Genomic DNA, 19,497 nt, shown 5'->3' with positions numbered 1-19,497 from the left:
TGCTGGGATTACAGGCTTGAGCCACCGCGCCCGGCTGTTTTGTTTTTAATTAGCCGGGCATGGTTGCATGTGTCTGTAGTCCCAGCTACTCAGAAGGTTGAGGTGGGAGGATTGCTTAAACCCAAGAATTCAAGGCTGCAGTGAGCCACGATTGCGCCACTGCAGTGGAGGAGGGGAGACAGAACAAGATCCTGTCTCTAAAAAAAACCAGGGGCAGGGCAGTAGCGCCTGACATATTGCATCTCCATCTGGAGGGAAGGAAAAGTAACTCTCATTCTAAATGATCAGGGTTGGCTCAAAAGACCATGAGAGAGCAGGCTCCAGCTAGACAAAGCCAGGGTGGGGCAAGAGATCGAGAGATGCTGGGCTTGGTCTGAAAGGATCAGTTCAAAGATGCAGGATTTGGAACTCCAGAATTAAACTCGGTGGTTTCCAAACTGGATCACCTGGGGGTCTCTTTTAAAATTGATTTTTTTTTTTTTTTTTGAGATGGAGTCTAGCTCTGTCGCCTGGGCTGGAGTGCAGTGTTGTGATCTTGGCTCACTGTAACCTCTGCCTCCTGGGTTCAAGCAATTCTCTGCCTAAGCTTCCCGAGTATCTGGGATTGTAGGCGCCTGCTACCATGCCCAGCTAATTTTTGTATTTTTAGTAGAGATAGGGTGTCACCATCTTGGCCAGGCTGGTCTTGAACTCCTGACCTTGTGATCCACCCGCCTTAGTCTCCCAGAGTGCTGGGATTATAGGTATGAGCCACCGCACACAGCCTAGCTTCATCTTAAGTATAGTATTGTTCTCATCATACTGAGGATCCTCCTGACATCAAAGACCAGGGTGAGAATGAGGCATGACAGTGCCCACCATTTTGAAAATGGAGCATGGAATGGGCAGGGTTAGAACTGCCCTGCCTCTCAAAAGCCTTCCTATTTTGCAGACCATGTGGGACTGCCCCAATCTCCTGAAATAAGGTTTTTTCCTTGTTCTCTATTAGGTTCAGGGCACATCTCAGCAGATGCTATTCACAGCAAAGTCCCTGGATTATACCATAAAGTTGCATAGTTCCATTGGGAATGGAAGATTTTCTTGAGAAACAGGTATGATGTATTTTCTTGCTCTCAGAAGACTAGAGTGACTTGGATGTGATATTAACAGTAAAAAAATTCTACATATAAAAAATGAAGCTCCTGAAATTCAGAATTGTCATAAAGCAGGTTGAGAAGATCATAGAAGGGTACAGGTGCCAGAGTGGACCACTTTGGTGCTACCACCATTTCATTTTCTTCATTAATTTCTCACGTTTCAATTGTTTTGCTATGTGATAGGGAAGTTTCTTAAAGTCATGTGGCAACTTGACTGATGGCTGTGTACAGGAGGAATACCAGACATGATGTGGTCTAGGAATTTTAAAAATTAATTCTCCAACTTTGAAAACAAAAATGTTATTGTTCATTTTTGAAATAGATCTTTCTTTCTTCCTTTTAAGATCAAAGATGTTTGGTTTATTTTTATGTGACCACCAGAAAACTCTAGCCGGAAATTCTGAAATCGTATGGCACTCGAATGCTTACTTTCTAAGTATAGGTGCTGAATGCATGGTTTAAGGGGTTGATAGCCATATGGGGCAAAAAATGCTTGCAATGAAAGAAAAGGGATACATAATTTGGTTATAAATTAAATTCAAAATTGACGTAAATATAATGACTGAAGGTGAAGAGAACTTTTAATGTTTCAGTAATTACTTAGTTCTAAGACACAGATGGCTACATAAGTTATAAGATGAAGGCAAACATGGATATCTTCTTGTCTAATCCAGCTCACTTAATGTCTCAACACCCCCGTGATGGCAACTGTGCTCTCCGATGCAGTAGGGAAAGACGACTGCCCCCACAGAGCCAGGAAACCTGGTTGTGGTTCCAGTTCTAGAAACCCTGTGTGGGAACTTGGGGAAATGACTCAATTTCTGGCTCTAGTTTCTTCCTCTTCAATGACATTAGCAGAGTGATGATTTCTAGGCTCTTCCCATTCTAACAGTCTCTATGAAACCTCCTGCTGTCTCAACAAGGCTCCATGCTAGGAAATTTGTGGCTTATCATTAAATATTAACATGCTTTCATAAATTAGAGGAAACCAGCCTGCCTGGTTTGTAAAAATGATTGTGAAGACTAAAAGTAGAAATATGTAGCAAAACACTTGTAAATCATGAAAGGTAAATAAGTATTAACACTATTTTTAACCTGAGTCAGTAGTCATTGGAAATTCCAATATTTGGCAGTTGTGAATAACACTTGTTCAATATCAACAGCTTTTTAAAAGCTGAACTCTTCAAGCTATGGGTAAAAAGAGGTATAAGAAGCTTTCGTAATTCATTGGAACATCAGTTCTTCCTGGGTATACTGCAGATATGTTATAAAGCAAATTAAAAAACCTGTTGTTTGCCTTCATGACACTATGAAATGCTTAGGTTGCCGCTGTTTTAATTCGCATAAAAACCAAAATTTTTGATGCCTATTTTCTTGATTTTTATAGACAAAATGTTCATCATGGAAGTATTTTGCCCTTTGGAGATCATTGGGAACAGCTTCTGGACCACAAAGGGGATAAAATCTGTATCAAGGAAGGAGAAAGTAAGACTTGAGAGCTATCTTTTTAGTTCATGGTGCAGGTAAGAAACTGGCTTTTGTTTCAGAATAAGATGACATGCATTGCAATGGAATAATTGCTTTAGAAGAATAAAAATTGAACAAACATTTGGTCATTTCTATGAAGATCAAAATATAGTGCTTATCTGGTCTATCCACTACCATCCTATCCTCTCTCAGAAGTTCCTTTGTTGTCCTCAGTACTCCCAGGTAATGACTGAGATAAAAGTGGAATTTCCTAATTTCCTTGCAAAGGGCCAAAAATATCATCAGGCAAGGAAGAGGAAGCATAAAAATATCTCTCAGGAGAGCACCGATTGTTTAAAGATTTCTAGCTCATGTTTGGAGCTATTGCAGGGGTGCTCTGAACATCAGCTGCTCAATGCAACCAGTGACATGTACTGGCCTGAGGCAAGTGTGTGTGTAGCTGGGAAACCACCTAGGAGGCACTGATTTGAATAAGATTTTGAGTAACATTTTGGAGACTTGTCTCGATTTAGAATATCAACTTGGGAGGCCCCAGCATACTGGTTCTCAAATGTTTTAGAGCAGAGAAGCCTTTTTCAAAAAACCAGTAAAATTTCACGTGAAATTCATCTATAAAACAGATAAAAAAGAAGCCGCTTTGATTGAAAGAGGTGGGGAGCCACCTCCTGCTGCTCCAGAGGCCTTGTACCCTCAGGCATTTCCATGGAGCCTCAGTCTGAACCACTGATTTAGTAGGTTTTATGTTAAAAGGTCTCTGCAGACTTCTCTCCCATGATTTAATACTTTTCTACAAACATCAGCAGGACCTTTAACTTCTCCTTCATCCTTACTCTTCAAACATATGACAAACCATCTTCATAGAACCTTGGCAATGATCCCAGCATCTGTGCTCTCCGTTCCAGACCACAGCCAGCATCCAAATCCAGGCCTCCTTAGGCTCTCCTGGACGGTTACCAATGCACGACATGGGTTACCCTGATTCCAGGCTCTCTGCCGCCTATTGCCCAATCTAGCCAGGAGCCTGTTTCCACATGAATGTTGACAAATCATGATTCTCACTGTGTTTCTCTTTCTTCTGCTCTGAAACCTTTGATGTCTCCCTGTTGTTCAGGCCAACCAACTGGGACTACTTCCTTTCCTAGAAGAAACCCTGTGTCTTTGTTTTTATTTACTCATCCTGTCCCCTCAGCTTGTATTCTTTTCCTCAATCTGAAAGATTCAACTCAAATGCCACCTTGCCCTTGAAGTCACTTGGGAATATTCCACCGGGAGTGAATGTTCCTTCTAAATCCTCCAAGAGTTTTTGTAACATAAGAAATGAGTTGTATTGCATTATTAGTGTACTTGTTTCATCTCTGTGTTTTATTCATCTTTGTAGGATACATGGCACTTGCTAAGGTAGTGGGCACCTTTCTGCTAAAAAAAAGAGAAAAGATATTGATATGGATCAATCAAGTGTCTCTGGACATCTGAGGAATGCAATGTGGCAGTACAGAACTTGACATACTGTTTTTCATATGTCAAAATATTGAATTAAATGTTTGCCAGGTGCTGTGGCTCATGCCTGTAATCTCAACACTTTGGGAGGCTGAGTCGGGTGGATCACTTGAGGTCAGGAGTTCGAGGTCAGTCTTGCCAACATGGTGAAACCTGCCTCTACTAAAAATACAAAAATTAGCCAGGCGTGGTAGGAACCTGTAATCCTAGCTACTTGGGAGGCTGAGGCAGGAGAATCGCTTGAACTTGGGAGGCAGAGGTTATAGTGAGCTGAGATCACTATACCATTGCACTTCAGCCTGGGTGACATAGTGAGACTTTGTCTAAAAAATAAAATAAAATAAAATAAAAGTAATGGTGACATATTTATTAAAAATGTACAATTAAAATCAAATGCTAAATTTGGCTTTTGCTTATAGTCAAAACAGGGTAATTACACTCATTATCTTATTTTCTCAGAAGCTCTTTTGTGGTTATAAATTCCTTTGCCTCGTTAAGAAATGAGTTACTACTTAATACCTTTCACTTGGTAGCTGTGATGAACTGAATTGCATCCCCTCAAAATTCATGTTGAAACCTAATCTCCAATGTGTTTGTATTTGGAGATAGTGCCTATAAAGAGGTAATAAATAATGGTAATAAAGATTAAATGGGCTGGGCACGGTGGCTCATACCTGTAATCCCACCACTTTGAGAGGCTGAGGTGAGTGGATCACTTGAGGTCAGGAGTTCGAGACCAGCCTGGTCAACATGGTGAAACCCTGTCTCTACTAAAAATACAAAAATTAGCTGAGTGTGGTGGCAGCCACCTGTAGTTCTGGCTACTTGGGAGGCTGAGGCACGGAAATCATTGAACCCAGGAGGCGGAGGTTGCAGCGAGCTGAGATCATGCCACTGCATTCCAGCCCAGGCAACAGGGCAAGACTCCGTCTCAAAAAAGAGAGAGAGAGAGAAAAGATTAAACGACATTTTAGAAGGAGCAGCTGAGTCTTATAAAATTTATATTTTTATAAGATGAGGAAGTGATACCAGAGACCTCTTTCCCTCTGCATATACACATAAGAAAGGCCATGTGAGGACACAGTGAGAATGTGGCCATCTACAAATCATGAAGAGAGCCCTCACCTGAAACTGACCTTGACAGCACCTTGCTCTTGGACTTTTAGCCTCCAGAACTGTAAGAAAATAAATTTCTATTGTTTAAGCCATCCAGTCTGGAGTACTTTGTTATGGCAGCTCCTGCAGACTAATACAGAAGATAAAACATTTTAAAACATGAGGTTAGAGGAGGAGGAGAAATAGTAAAGGGATCCCTGTGCATGAAAATTTGGGAGAACATTATTCTCACACATTCCCCCATTCAGGTTACAATGCATTTCACAAGTGACTACTGCTTCGGTTCTTCTCTTAGTTCAGAAGGGCTGAAGACTGGGTCTGCTCCTGAACAAATCACTGGTGCCTTGAATGGGACCTTTCAGCACTATACTCTTATTCTTTGGTGCTGAATGAATAACTCACTTTTTTCAGACAAATTCTTTAATATAGTTCTTAAAGGAGTTAACAGCCTATATTTCTTGTAAATCTGACTTTTGAATCCTTTTCGTTTTTAAATTTCCTTTCCTTTTCTATGGTCATTTGTAGAGAAATTTTTTAAAAGGTAAACTGTTTTTAAACCTTCATTAGTTTTCCTGATTGACATAACTTTGTCTAATCATTTCCCCCGAGGTCACATTTTTCTGTTTAATTGTTTTATTTTTAATCTTTTTATTATTTTTTAAATTTTGTGGGTAAATAGTAGTTGTATGTATTTATGGGGCACGTGAGATGTTTTGATACAGGCATGCAATGGGAAATCAGCATACCATAGAGAATGGTATATCCCTCCCCTCAAGCATTTATCCTTTGAGTTACAAACAATCCAATTATATTAAGTTATTTTAAAATGTACAATTAAGTTATTATTGGCTATAGTCATCCCATTGTGCTATCAAATATTAGGTCTTACTCATTCTTTCTTTTTTTTTCTGTGCCCATTAGCAATTCCCACCTCTCCACCAACCCCCTACTACGCTTCTCAGCTCCTGGTAACCATCCTTCTATTCTCTATGTCCATCAGTTCAATTGACTTGATTTTTAGATCCCATAAATAAGTGAGAACATGTGACATTTGTCTTTCTGTATCTGGCTTATTTAACTTAACATAATGATCTCCAGTTCCATCCATGTTTTTGCAAATGGCTGGATCTCATTCTTTTTAAGGCTGACTAGCACTCTATTGTGTACATGGACCACATTTTTTTAATCCATTCATCTGTTGATGGACACTTGGGTTGCTTCCAAATCTTCGCTATTGTAAACAGTGCTGCAACAAATATGGGAGTGCAGATATCTCTTCTATATACTGATTTCTTTCTTTCAGGTATTTACCCAGCAGTGGAATTGCTGGATCATATCACAGCTCAATATTTAGGTTTTTTTTTGGAACTGAGGTCATGTTTTTATGACCATGTCAGCTCCTTCCATATCCTTTTCAAGATTTTTTTTCTTTTTTTTTAGATGGAGTCTTGTTCTGTCACTAGTCTGGAGTGCAGTAGTACAATCTCGGCTCACTGCAACCTCCACCTCCCGGGTTCAACCAATTCTCCTGCCTCAGCCTCCCGAGTAGCTGGTACTACAGGCCCGTGCCACCACATCCACCTAAGTTTTGTATTTTTAGTAGAGATGGGATTTCACCATGTCGGCCAGGATGGTCTGGTCTCAATCTCTTGACCTCGTGATCCTCCTGCCTCAGCCTCTCGAAGTGCTGGATTACAGGCATGAGCCACCACGCCTGGCCTCAAGATCTTTTAAGTTATAGGTCCACAGAGTAGACTCAGGACTCCACTGAAAAACCAGTGCTCAGCGTAGCTGGAGTTACATAATATATACACATTCAGAAGTTTCACCAACTTTTACTCTTCTTATGTTTAAGGAAATAACTCCCTACTGTTACTGAGATGGTACTTAGTTTACTCTATAACTTAAAAACAAGGCCAAAGACTAAACATACCATTAATGTAAATGTTCTTTACAGACTTGTCAACTGCTACGACTACTGTGGTAAGGATAACCTTTGTCAGCTGGGGTATTGCTAAGGCACTCTGAGACTTAGACACAGACGTTAGAGGGTCATTATAATGTGAAGGTTACAAGCTTAGGGCCAGATTTCCTAGCTATGACCGTGACTTGCTTAACTGCTATCTGGCTTATTTTTGTCATCAGTAAAATAAGGTTAATATTAATGCCTTCCTCATGAGGTTGTTATGAGGAATAACTGAATTCATAATACACACAAGTGCTTAGAACAGTACTTGCAACACAGCAAGTACTAATAAAGTGCTTAGTAATTAAAGGTAAAAGGCTGCATCAAGAATACCTGGAGCCTGCTAGGAGAATGGGGACATCTGCTGTGATACAGAAGGAGACACAGACTTGACTCAAAAGCACTTTCCTGCAGATTTCAATCCCTCTAGAAAAGGACCAGCTGGAGGAATAGCAATTGGCAATTTTCATTTTGGGGAACTAGGTCTCTCCCCTGTCTCTTATCTTTCTAGTCTGGATGTAGACTGCACTCCTCACTCCCTGAAGAGACATTCTGGATCAGAATGACTCCCTTGTTACCAAGAAAAACATCACAATCCCACTGTTTGCTGAAAAGTGTGAGCAACATCCTATTTTTGAGCAGATTCCCCAAGTAAACTCTTCCTCTGCCTCTGCTCTACTTTCTTCAAGGACACAGAGTCTTCAGTGTTTTGATATCTGGGCTATGGGTGAGGAGAAGACTTAGGTGGGTGTAGAAAATCTGCCATGTCATTTCATGTCTCTTCTCAAAAAATACATTCGGAGCACCCAGTATGTATGTGCCATGGTTTCAGGAAGTGACTTGACTTTATCAGCTTCCTTCAGATGCCTCAAAGCAGCAGTTTGCTTTGAGGCTTGTGTTTTATTCTGAAGTACGTCTTTTCAGGTAGCATGCCCCTTACTAGACTGAGCCATAATTTATGTTTTTTTTGGTCTCCCTCCATAACTGTCTCAAAAAATTTTTGACATTTTCTGTATTCTCAATTTTCCGTAATTCCATTCAAAATTCAAGCACACCTGTATTTGAGAACCTAACATTTCTCATATTTTAATGTGCAGATGAACAGCCTGGGGACATGGTGAAAACGCATCTTCTGATTCTGGGGTGGAACCTGAGATTCTGCATCTCTAACACAATCCCAGGTGAGGCTGATGCTGCAGTCTTTGGACCACACTTTCAGTAGCAATGCTTTAGATCCTTCTGCCCCATAAGCCAACAATATTCAGGACATTTAGACACCAGAGCACATCCCCTCACACACGAAGTCTGCCTTCTAGAGAGTTCCTTGAACATACTTGCTTCCAAATGCTGTATTCTGCCCAATCTAGAGCAGGATTCTTCTTTACATTGTCATTAAGATTTAGCGGACAGCTGTACTATGTATAATATAATGTGAGTATTTCATGTTGATGTTTATAATGATTGATAATCTGTCACTGGCTTTCTCTTCCTTTCTCATTGAGTAAAAACGCCTTCTTCTCTCTAGACTCTCTGCCACTTGGCACTGAACTGTTATGTGTTGACCTGAGTCTCCGCTCAGTAGGTCTCCAGTACCTACCTGATCTCTTCCATTGTAAACTTTTCTGTCTCTCTGGATTGGGGACAGATTTAGGATCATTCTGGAGGATCCAGATAGAGTAGGGAGAGCACCCTTGGACCTTGGCATGGGAGACCCATGAATATTTATTTCGCACACTGAGACACAATTAGGCTGTCTGGGAAGGCTTGTTGCTGTGTCACCTTGGAGAGGCTTATGTCTGTGGCTGGGTTGGTAACCTGTGCTGGGGATCAACCCCAGCCCCATATCTGGAGTTGTTAGTAACCACCCCTCCCCACCTGCTTCCACAAACTAGGACCCCATGTTTCCTTTAGGTTCTGGGCTCTTAAAGTCTTGGGGTTCTAACTAGGGCAACAGCTATGACTGCGTGATTCAGTATCTTAAGCCAGGTTCCCTTTAACTGGCATAAATTTTTATCTATTTATTAGACAATTGTAGAATTTCATTACTAGACGTAATCATTTTTAATTTTTTTTAGTATAGAAACTGAGAGCTCAGCAGGTAGAGGGATTGACTAGGTTTCTTTACCTGGCAAGGGTGATCTGATTGTTAGTGATGGAGCCAAGAATCAGAATAGTTAGTTACAGACTCATAGTCTAGCTCTACTCTGCTCCATGAGAATCTCCTACTGATGACTCAACTTAAGGATAAACCGAAATAATAAAGAGTAAAAGAATAATAATATATTAGCAGCAGATATCTTTCGTAAGATATCTAGATGTGCTCAGGTAATAATCAGTAGTTTCAAAACTAGGATGAAGCTGGATGTGGTGGCTCATGCCTGTAATCCCAGGACTTTGGAGGCCCAGGTGGGTAGACTGCCTGAGGTCAGGAGTTTTAGATCAGCCTGGGAAACAGGGTGAAACCCTGTCTCTACTAAAAATACAAAAAATAGCTGGACCTGGTGGTGGGCACCTGTAATCCCAGCTATTCAGGACGCTGAGGAAAGAAAATCACTTGAACCCGGGAGGAGGGTTACAATGAGCCAAGATCGTGCCACTGCACTCCAGCCTGGGCAACAGAGCGAGACTCCGCTCAAAAAAAAAAAAAAAAAAAAAAAAGCTAGGATGATTTAGTCCATTAAAACAATTGGAAAGAACATAAGGCAAAAAGTCAGAAGACACAGTTCTTTGTGAGCTACGAGTTCAGCAGGACTGGTTTCACAGGATAACAGGTCACAAAGACCCCGCTGATAAAACAGGATGCAGTGAAGAAGCCAGCCAAACCCTGCCAAAACCAAGATGGTAATAAAAGACACATCTGGTCTTCCTCACTGCTCGTTATATGCTAATTACAATACATTAGCATACCAAAAGAAACCAGCGCCATGACAGTTTACAAATGCCATGAAAAGTCTGGAAGTTACCCTATAAGGTCTGAAAGGGGGAGAAACTCAGGGTTCTGAGAATTCCCCATCCCTTTCCTGGAAAACTCATAAATAATCCATCCCTTGTCTAGCATATGATCAAAAATAACCATAAAAATAGCCAACCAGCAGCCCTCAGGACTGCTTGTCTATAGAGTAGGCACCTCTTCATTCCTTTATTTTCATAATGAACTTGCTTTCACTTTACTCTGTCGGCTGACTCTTGAATTCCTCCCTGTGTGAAGCCAAGAACCCACGTGGTCTCCCAGACTGAACTCCAATTTTGGGGTTCATCCCATGATGATCGTACTACTGCTAATGGGCTTTGTGTCCCTGGGTCAAGCACCCCCCACCTCCCCTCTCTTCATCTACAAAATGAGAGAGTTGAATTTCTAAACTTCTTTCTAAATCTGACGACCTATGATTCCTTTGATTTCATGGCTCATGCTGCAAGGTATAATAGATTTATGTATCCAATAATAACCACCCACTGACTCTACATTCAAACAGATCTCCTTTATGCTGAATTTTGTGCTGCAGCAGAGGCATCAGGTCTCTTATGGATGGAATTTCAGGGTGTCTATTGGCATTAATGATGGCAGACAGCAATATAAAATGAGGCAATTATTCATGTACTACAATGAAACTGCAGCCCATCTTCAGATATTCAGACTGTTTAATCTCCAAAGAGCAGGTGTTTAGCACCTCATCTGTGACCTGGGGGTTAACAGGACCACCTAGGACTCAGGACAGATCAGCAGGAAAAGAGGTAACGCTTAGGTAACACCTTTAGCTTGTCAAATTGTATCACTGTTCATCAAAGGGAAACACACACATGTAACCATGAAGCTTGAAAGGCACCTTGGACTACCTCTGCTGTGGAAGAAGAGGCTTGCCAGGGTTTTCAGCCCCAGACCCTGAATTTGTGCTGTGGCTCTATGCTGTGATTCTAGAGGGTTCTATAGCCCTAGCATCCCAGAGGCTGAGGCTCACTAGACATTTATTTCTCTTCCCTTCTGCTGGTGCCTATGTCATGTGTTTCTTTGGACTGACATTTGGCTTTCTAGTGCTGCTTAGTTCAGTATGCTATGTTGCAATTCACTTTGCACATAGATAACAGTATTCCATGTAATAGTCATGTGTGTAAGGCAAGTTTTAGTGATGGTACCTTTGATCCCTAGAGTCCTTGATTTCCTTTGAAGCAATCATGCCACTCCAAAATGGCATAATTTCAAAATAAATATTAATATGCAAAGTCTGCCTCATGCTCAGGGGCCCTTTTAGCCACAGAGTATAGCCTGGATTATTGGTCTAGTCTGCAAAAGACTTGTACTAATGCAGCTGTTAAGGTTACGAGATTTCTCTAACTCATTAGTTCTCATGAAGTAAAAAATGTGTAGACTTCACTCCATTTAGGTAAACACAGATCTCTAGCCTCCATCAAAATGCAACATAAAAACTAAGAAAGTCCTGGGAATGAAAAGAAGGTCATTTTGAATATTACTTAAATTATATCCACCCATCTCTCCTCCCATTTGTAACAGAATTTGTTTATATATTTTTTTCTTTATGGGGAAGATTTGGGCTGAATATGGAAATTTTCCCACTATCATTCAGCTTCAGAATGTTTTTCCCCCCAAGTTTCTCATGATAAAAAGACTCAGATTCAGGGCCGAACTGCTGGCAGCTGAATTTCATTAAGGCTTTGATGGGAAACTTAAGCTGGAATTACAAACATCTGTGGTTAAACTTCCCTTTAGTAAACCATTTCCCAGAATTTAACTTTACCACACCAAGAGCAGAAAAGAAAAACAGTTGAAAAAAGAATGCTGCTCTTTTGCAAATATGAGTAGGTATTTAAATATTCTTCTATATGGTCACCTTGCATCAATAGACTAGGTTTATTTTAGAAAATAAATGATTGTTCGGAAATGCTAAGGCTCAGAACTCAAAGCATATGCTAGCAATCTGGTTTTAATGGCTGTTAACCAATCAAAGCTCTCAAAATTATGTCTGGCCATCATTATATTTATATGGTTACTATAAGCCAGAAAAAAACCCAAAGTAGGGGAGTGTTTTTGGCATTTTTATTTCAAGAAACTGTGAAAAGTCAGATTTAAGAATTTAATTATTAGGGGAAAAAAGGTATTGTCCTTGTCCTATCAAAGCTGTTGGGTTTTCTCCTTTTTTGGTGGGGAATGGAGTCTTGCTCTGTAACCCAGGCTGGAGTGCAGTGGCATGATCTCTGTTCACTGCAACTTCTACCTCCCAGGTTCAAGCAGTTCTCTGCCTCAGCCTCCCTAGTTTCCCTGTAATCCCTCAGCTGGGATTACAGGCAACTGTAATCGTACCCGGTTAATTTTTTTTGTATTTTTAGTAGAGATGGGGTTTCACCATCTTGGCCAGGCTGGTCTTGAACTCCTGACCTTGTGATCCACCTGCCTTGGTCTCCCAAAGTGCTGGGATTACAGGCGTGAGCCACCGTGCCTGGCTGCTGTTGGCTTTTTTCTTTAGCCTTTTTAGTGATTTAGAAAAGCTCATTCATTTCTCATAACTGCTCAGATCCTCCTATTGCTGGGGAAATGCTGTTTAAAGGATCATGAAAGACACAATGATTATAAAAACTAAACGACAGCCTCCTCCAATGTTGGATAATCAGCAAACTTTAAGCAAAAGTTAAAAGTACTCAAATTTATGGAATAAGTAAAGATTTTTTATAACAAAATACTTTTAACAAGATAGTATAAAATTTTACCTGAAGATAGACAGAAGCAGAGAGTGGAAAAATGAGGGAGAGAAAGGAAAGACAGACCGAGAGAAATGCGGGCTGACTTTGTGGTAGGCAGCTTACATATATCATTTCATTTAAATTTCACAACAATTTTGCAAGCAAGTGTATTTCTATTTATTTTATAATCAAAGGAACTGAGTATCTAAAAGATGGTCAAATTTGCCCAAAGTCAAACAGCTAGAAAGTTGTGGAGCTGGATTCACACCACATCTGTCTGGTTGTAAGCCCATATTTTGCCTGTAATGAAAGCTGAACTTCAAAATATTGTAAAGCAGAGGCTGCAAATAAATTATCCTTGGGCTGAATCTGGCCCTCAGATGTACTAAGCCTACAGGGAATTAAAAAACATTTGAGTCAGCAATTTCACTTATGAATCCAAATTCTGTCTTCCTTTGAAAAAGACAAAACAAAACCAGAAGATCTGGCAATGCTGAGAGGTGGCTGCCACCCTGGAAGCGTTCTCTCTTCTCCCGTTATTGAGGCCCACCACTCACAGGATGTGTTTCTTTACTGAGCTAGATTCACTCAATTCTTTTTTACCTGGCCCCTATCAGATGCTGAGTTTTGAAACTTTCTCTGTACCATGTGATCCAGCAATTCCACTTCTAGGTATATGCCCAGAAAAACCCAAAAGCAAGAACTCAAACAGATGCTTGTACAGCAATATTCATAGCAGCATTATTCACAGTAGCTGAAAGGTAGAAACAACCCAAATGCCCATCAACAAATGAATGGACAAAATATAGCATACATATAAACAGAATATTATTCAACTTTGAAAAGGAATGCAATTCTGACACATATTACAACATGGATGAGCCTCAAAGACATTATGCTAAATGAAATAAGCCAGGCACAAAAGGGTAGGTATTGCATGACTATGTGTATGGAGTAATTAGAGTAGTTAAATTCATAAAGACAGGGTAGAATCGTGGTTGTTAGGGGCTAGGGGAAGGAGTTAATCAGAAGTTATTGTTTAATGGGTTTCAGTTTGGGAAAATGAAAAAGTTCTGAAATGGATGGTGGTGATGGTTTTATAAGAACATTAATGTAGTCAATGCCACTGAACTGTGCCTTTAAAAGTAGTTCAAATGATGGAGTTTCTGTTGTATTTATTTTATCACATTAAAAGAAAAAACTTCCTCTGGTTAAATTGGAGAACTCTTGAATACCAGAGAATGGAATTCTTTATTTTTCAGCAATTTTATAATAAATTCTATAAGATAGACCAGGTATTCCATAGGTCTATCATATTCAATACTGTTTTGAATGTCCTACTTATTAATCTAAATCAAGAGCTTTTAAGATAGACTGTAGCATCATGTGGAGGACACACACTAGAATATGATTATAAAGGGAAAATATGATAAGAAGACTCTCTAGTTGGAAAAAAGAGCTCTATCAGGGAGACTCACTGGCATACAGAATGGCATTTGGAAATTTGGTTACTTACCACCTTTATTTTAACTTCAGTGAACTCATCTGTAAAATGGGTCTAAGTTTTACTAGTATTAAATAATACATGTAGGTTGATGGGACATAGTAGAAGTCAACAAGTGTTAGCTTTTTTTTCTTTCTTAACTGAGTGGTTTAAAAAAGCAGTTATTGGACTTGATGGGGAAGGGACGTTATCTCTACTTTTTGCAACTTATGCTACTCATCTAACAAGCACTGCAAAAATGATCTCTAAATTGCATTATATATTTCTTCATTTTAAGAAATTCCCCTAACTTTGACTAGAAGTATTCCTATATATATTTCTGTTTCCCTAATCACCTCTTCCTAGCTACTTTTGCACAGTGGAACTGCTTTTATAAACTCCTTCCTAGCTGTGCTGCTTTCAAGTAGGGGCCTGGGCAAATGCTCTGTGCCTTGGTTTCTATGTGTATCAAATGAGATAATGGTGCCGGTCACATTGATTTGTCATGAAGGTTACTGGAAATAACTCATGAAACGTGTTCAGATCAGTATCTGGTACATGGTAAGTACTAACGAGCGTCAGCTATGAGCCATACTATTATCGCTATTACCACCACTGGTATATTCCAGTTCTTCTAAAATAAGGTTTTTGAAGCCGATTTTAGTATTTGGCAAATAAGTTCTGGGCCCTACTAGTCTAGCTCAGGAATAATACTTTTTCACATGATCTCCATGGCACTTGTGTTGTAGCCACTCCCATGGAATGTTAGTACATTGTGCTTTATATAATGGCCATGTATGTTTTTTTTCTCTCTCTTAAATTGCTCACTCCTGAGGGCAAAAATGAAACTCTACCTTATTTCTATTCCTCCTTGTGCCTATTTTATTGCTTTGTTTGAGGTAAAGCCCCAAACTAGCTTGTTGGATGAATAAATGAATGAAATAATGACTGCATGTAGGGGGTTGAGATTACCTAATTGAATTGTTAGAACAGCAGTATAGAGTGATGCCCCAGGCTAGTGACTGGGGATCTTAGTGTGATCCTATGGGACCTTTTTCAAGCAAGTGACCAAGATAAGAAAAAAGAAAGCAGATGGTGAAAGAGATCTAAAGTATTTTTGTTAAACATTCTGCAATCTTTTAATGGCAGGAGCCTAACAATGCGTTGGGACATTGGGGCACACAGCAACAAGGAAAGGAATCAAGAGGAAAAGTCCCTCAGAGTTAGTCTGCTTTATAGTTTCTTTTTAGCAAGTCAGTTTTTCCAGTGTAGGGTACGTTCATGGGCACTGATCTTCTCGGAGTGTAGTTAACACAGCAATAATAATGACAATAGCAAAACCGAGGTTTCTAGGAGAGAAATTCCTCTTTTCCCCTCTGAGGGGCATTACTCAAGGTTGTCAATTGTATCCCTTATTCTGTCATTTATCTGTGAAAGCCAGTAATATCACTGTCACCTCCTCCATCACCTTCCACTGTGCCCTGTCAGCATAGTCCTTGCCTTCTCAACATCTCAGAGTCTCTGTGTGGCTTCTTTCCAGCCACACAGTGTACAACCTTGTGTTCTTGACCTTGTTTGTTTCCTACTTCTTTTTGATGGACAAGAATCTCACTCTTCCCAAGGACATTCTGCTACTGGCCTTTTGTGGGAGTGCTCCCATCTTCATTCCTACCCCCGCTCCAGTTCTTTTGCATATCTACCATATTTATATTGGTCAAGAAGACTTCAGCTTAGTTTTTCTCGCTATAGGGTGTATGGCAGAATGAATGGACTTTCTTTTCCTAAATGTGACATATTAGAATAGATTATCATGATGGAAACTGCCCAGTCTCCCTTTTTGGGAATCACCTGTTGAGAATCACTGTTCTCACTATAAACTCAGCAATAATGGACTCAGTAGATTGCTTGTCAAGAAGCAAAGGTGCGAAGATCCTCCCCACAACTAGTATGGAGTTACCCACAGTTGCTCCTCTTTTCAAATACTTTGCATCCTGGGGGAAGCTTGGGCTTCTTTTACAAGGAAAAGAGGAGAACTCCTTCTTGGTCAGCCAACAATCTCTATCCTTTTATTTTGCGTGCATTTCATGTATTTGTTCCCCAGCTCACATGGAGCAACACAGCATGCCAGAGTTCATGTCTTGGGCTGAGTACTCAGGGATGGAGAGCACACAAGCTGGGCTATTGAGGAGCTTAGGAGAGCCTCAGGAAGGCCTTCACCCAAGCACCTTCCACTGCTCCATGCTTGCCTTAGTATTTTTCTTCCTTCCCTCTGAAGGAGAATTGCAGAATAACCATTCATATAAATCCAAGTAAAGAGAATGTATTTTTAGAATATCCTCCGATCCACATATTAAACCTCTCCATGAATAATGTGTCTGTGTTCTCCTGCTCTCTCCATGTATACATAAATACAATCTCCTGAGCCAATCCATTAAAGTGTTTGCATCATGTTATTAAGTCTCCGGAATGTATTTGGTTTAAGGTCTGCTTACTGGCTATAAAGAGCATGGGAAACCTAATGGTGGGGCGTTGGGATCGCCATGGGACCGCAGGCTAACTGGGGGCATTATGTGAAACTATGCAGTGGGAACATAATTACCTCAGTCCCACCCTTTCTACATCACATACTTTGACCTTCCTGGAATGACTAATATCTTCTTTCTGTTTTTCAAAACCGAAGGCCTCCACTGGCATTCTGAACCTATTAAACTCTGACAGTACTACAAATTTAACTCACTATGTGACGTTTTTTTTCCAGTTGGAAGAATATAGACAAACAGATATAATAACATTAAGTAAAAGAAAACCATAAACACAAGTTTCTAAGGAATATTCTCAGATAAGGGTTTCTTTTAACCTAATCATCCACATTTTTAATAGTAACGACTATAACAAATCTTGGCATATACAAAGCATTTATACCATGTCAAGCACTGTACTAAGTGCTCTATTTTATCTAATTTCATTACAATAACAGTATGAGGTATAAAGCAGACATCAATAAATGCTGTCAGTTTCAGTTTATCTGCAATCTTGCATCAGCATCTGTAACTTGCCTAAGGTCAAAGAGCTTGAAATTTCAACTTGGGTCCATTAGACTGAAATCCTACAATCTAAAACACTTTGCTGTCCTGTTTTCCTATTATTTCACCAAACATATGAGCACATAAGAAATTTCCTAGGGTCTCAACATTAAGTTTCTCTAAAACTCAAAAATTACTTTCCTAATTTTTTGTGGGATGAGAGTTATAAAAAACAGCTGTATATAGCTTGTCTCTTTAGATGTAATGGATATAAATACAGGATGCCCAGATAAATTTGAATTTCAGATGAACAATTAAAACAAATTTTAGTATAAATATGTCCTCTGCAGTATCTGAGATGTGACAATAATTCGCTCATTTACCAGAAATTCACATTTAATTGAGTGACCTGCAATTTATCTGCCAATCTTAATCTTAAGCATTTCATTCAGGGACTTTCCATATTCAAAGCAACAGGTGGAGATAATGCTTCCCTGGGGTTAATTCCAAGCCTGTAGAGAAGCAAACCTTCCCATTGCCTGAAGTCCCTCCTGGTTTGGCCTCTCCCCAAGTCTCTGGGTATGAAGTTGACCAGAAGCCATGCTCCCTATTTCTCATGGAAGCTACATTTTATACCACAGCGAGAGCTTGGTATATTCTGACGTTGTCTTCTCTCTCTCTTTTTAGGGACACGTGGGTAGGGCTTACTCTGAAAAAGGATCATGTTCATGCACCTTATTTTTAATCATCACTAATTAATAACTATAATTGTACTAACAACAGAATTCGTAGCAAAAACCCATGCATCAGTGATATTAGAAATGGTGTCAATCCACATATCTTTTTTAGTTGTAGGGTTGCTGTAACCATAGCTATAGAGTGTGGTGTTTGTTTTGTTAGGTCAATTGCTCCTTCCTTTCCCATGAACTTAGGTGACTTCATTTTCCCCCTTGTTAGCATCTCCCATGTAAAAGACACGCTGTTGTCTGTTTCAGTTCAAGGGGTCTCTTAAATCACTTGTTTTGGATTCATTCTCCTTCACCAGATCTCTACGTTTTGGTTTTACTTTCAACTTAAAAGATATTGTAAGGTATTCAAACAGCAGCTCTTTGAATACATATATTATCAATAGCATACCCTGAGGCTTGATTTTAATGGAAACATCTTGCTTCTGGAATATAAAGGCTCGTTTCTATTTAAGGTATCCTCTCAGCTAACAGCTTCTTTCATGACCAGCCACTCTCACTCACCCCCTCACATTCCCTGCTGCAAAAGGCTTCTTGTCTAAAATGAGACAAAAAAGGTCCTGCGGTAGTGTTCCTACTGTCCTAACAGCACAGAGGAGCAGGAAGCCAGTGACAGGGCACACACGTTAAGCGCTGTGGCTTGACAAGATGACTATTGGGACACGCAAGTGGCAGAAGTCACCGATTTGCTGCTGCAGTCCCAGGTGAGGGTCTAGCAGAGGGACTCAGGGCGCCAATACATGCACCCTCGCCGGTTTGAGCAGACACATTCCTAGCCTCAACTTTCAAGTCTCAACATCCAAGCGCAACGTACAAAGGAAAACTCTTTACTTCAAGTTTCTGAACTGACCCAGCCCAGGTGAAACTCTCTAGGCAGTGGGGAAAGAGGCGGAGAGAGAGAGAAGGACGAGCGTGGCGCGGCCCGCGGGGCGCAGGTGCCCAGCACGGTGGCCACGGCGGACACTGTACCTCGGCCGCAGGCGGCAGGCGTCCCAGAGCCACGCGGGGCTCGCTCATCTCAGGCTGGTCCTGCCTGCCAACCGCTGAGCTCCCTTCGATGTCCAAAGGAAAAGCGTGGCCGTCCCCGGACGCGGCGCGGGACCAGGCGGCGCCCCAGAGGAGCCACAGAGGCAGGACCGAGCGCCAGGCTGAGCTCAAAGCCATCTCTCCGCTGACATCCAGCGGGGCTCTTCCAGGGCTCGGGCGCTGTGGGTCTCCGTGGGTCCCCCGCGCGGTGCGGCGGTGCCTCGCTTATCTTCCCTCCTCTCCGAGTGCAGTATCCGGAGGTGGCAGCGCAACCAGCAACTTGGGGGAAAAAGGGAAAGTGCGGGCGTAAGGGAGAGTCCCAGCC

General features: G+C 40.8%; 1 protein-coding gene and 1 long non-coding RNA gene across 5 annotated transcripts in view; one reads left to right on the top strand and one right to left on the bottom strand.

Annotated features, from left to right (window-relative positions):
* Positions 1 to 19,497, bottom strand: part of LAMA4 (laminin subunit alpha 4) — a 154,666-nt gene that overhangs the window by 134,807 nt on the left and 362 nt on the right. For all 4 annotated transcript variants that reach the window (XM_032274986.1, XM_032274988.1, XM_032274985.1 and 1 more), the window contains exon 2: positions 19,116 to 19,451. In XM_032274986.1, coding sequence (XP_032130877.1) covers positions 19,116 to 19,310 — 195 coding nt within the window. In that variant the 5' untranslated portion in view covers positions 19,311 to 19,451. The remainder of the gene's footprint in view (positions 1 to 19,115; positions 19,452 to 19,497) is intronic.
* LOC116549430 overlaps positions 2,345 to 19,497 on the top strand; it is a 72,003-nt gene continuing 54,850 nt past the window's right edge. The window contains exons 1-2 of the long non-coding RNA XR_004267869.1: positions 2,345 to 2,385; positions 2,524 to 2,659. This is a non-coding gene — a long non-coding RNA (uncharacterized LOC116549430). The remainder of the gene's footprint in view (positions 2,386 to 2,523; positions 2,660 to 19,497) is intronic.

Source organism: Sapajus apella, unplaced genomic scaffold (assembly GCF_009761245.1).
Source record: "Sapajus apella isolate SASKATOON/1434 unplaced genomic scaffold, GSC_monkey_1.0 scaffold6, whole genome shotgun sequence".
NCBI classification, from domain to species: Eukaryota; Metazoa; Chordata; class Mammalia; order Primates; family Cebidae; genus Sapajus; species Sapajus apella.
Note: the sequence above shows the minus strand (reverse complement) of the source record. Positions and strands in the feature narration are given on the sequence as shown.